Genomic DNA, 4,655 nt, shown 5'->3' with positions numbered 1-4,655 from the left:
TTTGCATTTGGAGAGATTGGGATTAACTGAATAGTCAGCATGGTATTGCCAAGGGATGGTCATGTCTGACAAACTTGATTTGAATTTTTCAAAGGTGACCAGCTGTGTAGATGAGGGCAATGCATTTGAAATCTGTTTAGACTTCAAGGCTTTTGATAAGGTCAACTGGCCAAGGATTTGCTGAATTGGATCTGCAATTGGCTGAGAGGCAGGAAGAAGAGGGTGATGGCTGAGGGCTTTTCTATCTGGCAGTCTGTGTCCCATAGGGTCCCTCCAAGGATTAGTGTTGTGGCCCTTTGCTGATTTTGCTTAAATGATTTTACCCTCTAATGTAGGAGGGTTGATCAAATTTGCAGATACAAAACAAAAGTGGGGGCAGGAAGTAGTCAGGAAGATGGCCTTGGATTACAGGAGGATACAGATGGGTGGATCAGAGACTGAATTCAGTCCAGATAAGTGTGTGGAGCTGCTCTTCAGGACAAAAGGCAAGGAATACATGATTGGTAGAACCCTGGGAGAAACTGAGGACAAAAATATCCCAGGTCTGGTGAGGCTTTGATTTCTTTAACTTGTATGTGTGGTTGTGCATCTGTCCCTTTTAAGGTATTAGGGCAGATGGTTAAGAAAGCATATGGTATAACCTGCCAAGGCATAGCTTGCGAGCAGGGAGATGATGCTGGAACGGCATAAAGTGCTAGTTGGGCCAGAGTATGTGCTGTTCTAGGATTCACTTGTAGGAAGGATGTGGTAGCACAAAAGTTGCGGAGGAGATGCACCAGGAAGTTGCCTGGGCTGGAGAATTCTTAGAGAGATTGGACAGACTAGGCTCATTTCTCTTCTCTTTAAAGCAGAAGACTGAGGGGACCATGATTTGGTGTTAAATTTGAGGAGCATAGGATAGACCAGCTTTTCCCCTTGGGACCAATGACTAGTGGCATCTGTTATTAAAGTAAGGTTAGAAGGTTGAGATGGGAAAAACCAATGTTGGAGGCAGAAATCATCAACATTGTGATGGTATGTCTAAACACTTGAATGCCGAAGCATACAAGACTATGGACGAAGTGCTGGAAGATAGAATAGAATGACGTTTTGACCAGAGCAGACATAATGGGCTAAAGAGCCTTTTCCCTGTACTGTAGATCTGACTTTGACTTCCATACCACTGGTTACACCCACCAATAATGGTGCAGTACCTCCTTGGACAAAGTTAACTCCATTCTTCAGTGGGACTAAGCTAACTGTTGACTTCTTCCCCTGCAGTACTTAATTGTTTTTCTCTTCTCAGGACCACAGTGAAAAGCTCCTATTTGGGACATCCATCGCAGAATTCTCTGGAAGCATACCGCTATCTGGATTGTGGGTCCAATTCTACAGTATATAGAAGACCTCCTTTGAAACATTGAGACCTCTATGGTGTGAATGGGAATGATGGTTCAAAGCAACTTCTTCAGTTCTTCTGGTTCCATTAACATGGGACTTCTCCATTTTTAGCTGGAAAGTGACTGCAGCAAGTAGATTTTGAAAGGAGTCTTCTGTTTCTGCACCCTCCTTCTGTTTTTTTTGTAAGGCAAGATGGCCATGTCCAGCATCTTTAACATTGTGTGCTTTTAACCAAAAAAGGTTTGAGAGCAATGCTTTCAACCATCCTGAGCAGCTGTTTTTTTCCAATTAATGTTCCTTCCTACGGCAATACCTTTTGTTTCAAAACCTACCTCCTGTGTGCCATGTTGTCTGTTCTCCAAATTTCATACAAGAGTCTCTCAGTAATGGGACTTTTTACAACGTAAACATGCATACAAGTTAATGTACTCTCAAAGCCTCACCAGACCTGTGATGTTTTTGTCACTATCACCCACTCTGAATTCCACTCCCTAGTTTGCGTTAGACTAAACTTGATTGCTTCTCCCTCCTAAGTTGTTTTTTTTTTTTAAAAATAGACCTCTTGCACCCTGGTGCTTTCCCTTTTCATTTACAAGGTTGTAAATGTCCTTGGATCTAAAATGTAGCCAAAAGAACCTCCAGGTTAAAACAACAGGCTTAAACACACCAAGTTAGCCTAGGGGCATTCAATAGCTTCAACACAAGTTGATGCAAATGTTGGGTGTGAATTATTTGCACCAATAGATATCTGTAAAGCTTTCACATTTGAATTGAGAATCACTAACTAGGAAGTATGTGAACAGAGGATTGCAAGCCAAGTCAAATGAAGGACTAAACCAATGCATCGCAAATTAACACTTTATGATGGAGATTTTATATTAAACCACCTTGATGCATTTTTGAAGTTGTGTATATTTTTACAATGTCTGCATTCCTACCACAGTAATATTCAAAACCCAAACTATTGGTTTTACAGGTTAACTTGTTGCATGGCTAACAAAAACACTAATTTTTATTATGTAGCCTGATGCAAGCAGCTTTCCACCCCCCCACTTCAACCCCTAAAATTATTATTGATATTGACTGCTTCTGGTTTAGTGGTTTTTTCCTCCAGCTATGCCACTTATTTTCTTTTTTTTGGTGCACTGATGTCTATTGACTGTTCAGTGATTTGTATATTTAAATGGCCGTACCTACTTTTTGTATGAGTGCAGAAGGTAAACACTGACAGCTGACGTCATGTTCAGATTACCAAAATAGAAGGGAACGGGTCTTTGCACGGTTTGCCAATTGCTGTGTCCCCTAAAGGTGACATTCATGAATGTTTTAGCTTTCCCTATGGGCCAAACTGAACTTCTACAAAGGGAAGACTGAAGAAATAGGAGAATCTCCATAACTAGGAAAGAATGGATTTTATTTTGTAATTTATTCTAGATGTTTTTGTACTCCCAGGGTATTGTATATGATAAGAGACAGACAGGATTTGTAAAAGTGGAACAAAAAACAAACACTGGAAGCTTGCTGTGAATTGATTTAACTCAAAAGCAAAACTGAAGTTTGCCAAGTCTAATCTCTCGAACTAACATGGATAATGCATTTTTTGTGTTGGGAAGATTGGAATATTGATTTTGATTTGCTGGTGTAACATGTAAAGAAACCCTACCTTCTATCTGTGTGCTAGGCTGTAAAAATGTAACTAGCCAACAACTGAGTAGTTGTTCAATATCACAATGTAGTAACAAAAGCAATGGTAGGTAGGAACCCCAAAGACAAGGTTCAAAACTTGAGATACCAAGCAAGTGACTGTCGGTAATACTGGAGAGGGGAAAAGAGAATGGCTTTCCTAAAATGTAACTCCTCATCTTTGCCCTTTTTCGGGTTCTGGTAAACGCTGTCCAGTTAATATCACTGATTTCAGTTTCCTCTCTTAGCTGACAGTATGAAAACCCCCCCCTAACAAATTGTGTAGGCCAGTATCATACTTGTGATATGAGGATTGTTTTTAGTTCAACATTAAAGCTCTTGAAGCAATCTCTCCAGCATTTTTACAATGCAAAGTTAAGTTGACAGTTTGAAAATTTCATTCACTGTTGGAGGCTGCTGCACAAGTCTTCCTTTGCCACCCTTCATTCAAAGAAGTGAGCTAATGCTTTAGACCCATTGTTTCACACCAATGGTGAATATGATAGAAAGTTAACCCTAAAATGTGCACAGGCTTGTGGTTTGAGCAATTGGCTGTATTAACAAGATATTTCTGACTTGAAACAAGACCCCAGTAAATTGCTTCTTCTGTGCAAGTGACTTGATTCCTAACACTTCACCATTGGGCAAATATTGGAACTTCTGAGGTAGCTTTTGGACAATCATATCACAGATTTCCTGTTTCAGTGGCTGTGTTTTGATTCTTCTGTAGAAGGGCTGTTTTTTTTAAATCAATTGTGTATTGTATACCGGAAAGAGAAATTTAGGCCTGACCAGGCTGGAATGTCTTGGCACTCTGAACTGATGTGCATTGTTTAAATGTAATGCTGTCAGTTATTGAGCACTTTTTTCAAATAAATGTTTATGGGACTAATGTATTGGCTTATTTCAGTGGTGGTATGAACAGTTGCTCTGGGCTTTTAAATGTTTCTTGCTACTGTACTATATTGCATTTACTAGATTGTGAATCTAGTACCATGCCTTGGCTGTATAATCTTTTTAAATGAGCTATTAAAGTAACTATCTAAGTTTTTTGCGCAAAAATTCATTCATCGCTGTGCTGCTTAATGGTTGCATGATTTCTCACCTCAGTAATATATACACCATAATCAGTGGTGTGAATGGACTTTCTTTGGATGGGTCGTTCTAATCTAGTCAGATTTTTAAGAGGGGCAAAGATGTCCTTTATCATTCATCCTTTTTTTATTCTTTTTCCCCCATATGCTGGGGGAAAACCCTGTTTTCTTGTGATTTGCTCTTAGAGCAAGGTGCCTGCTGCAGTCTTTTTAAGCAGATCGTGAAGTTGAAGCAGATCAAGACCACAGCAGAGACCTTTTTCAGGTAGGAAGAACAGGGAGCAGGAGATAGTGGTGAGATTTAGACAAGCCACATCACTTCTGTTCATGTTGCCAGAACATGTAAAATGACTAAAAGGAGTTGAGGATTCTACACCATTGGGACTGTTTCAACCTGAGGTGAAGATGTTTGTGCCTTGGTCTGTGTACACTTTTTTTTTCTAAAGGGATACAGTTGCTGGTGAATGTGACTTGAAGATAGAAAAGATTCAGTTGGAG

At 39.8% G+C, this 4,655-nt stretch overlaps 1 protein-coding gene across 1 annotated transcript in view; it reads left to right on the top strand.

Annotated features, from left to right (window-relative positions):
- Positions 1 to 4,110, top strand: part of LOC109924733 (transmembrane protein 106C-like) — a 40,522-nt gene extending 36,412 nt beyond the window's left edge. Inside the window, exon 7 of the mRNA XM_048619007.1 lies at positions 1,286 to 4,110. Coding sequence (XP_048474964.1) covers positions 1,286 to 1,403 — 118 coding nt within the window. The 3' untranslated portion in view covers positions 1,404 to 4,110. The remainder of the gene's footprint in view (positions 1 to 1,285) is intronic.
- The last annotated feature ends 545 nt before the right edge of the window (positions 4,111 to 4,655 follow it).

This window comes from Rhincodon typus, chromosome 41 (assembly GCF_021869965.1).
Source record: "Rhincodon typus isolate 14 chromosome 41, sRhiTyp1.1, whole genome shotgun sequence".
NCBI lineage: Eukaryota > Metazoa > Chordata > Chondrichthyes > Orectolobiformes > Rhincodontidae > Rhincodon > Rhincodon typus.
The sequence above is the reverse complement of the archived record's forward strand: the minus strand, read 5'-3'. Positions and strand labels throughout refer to the sequence as shown.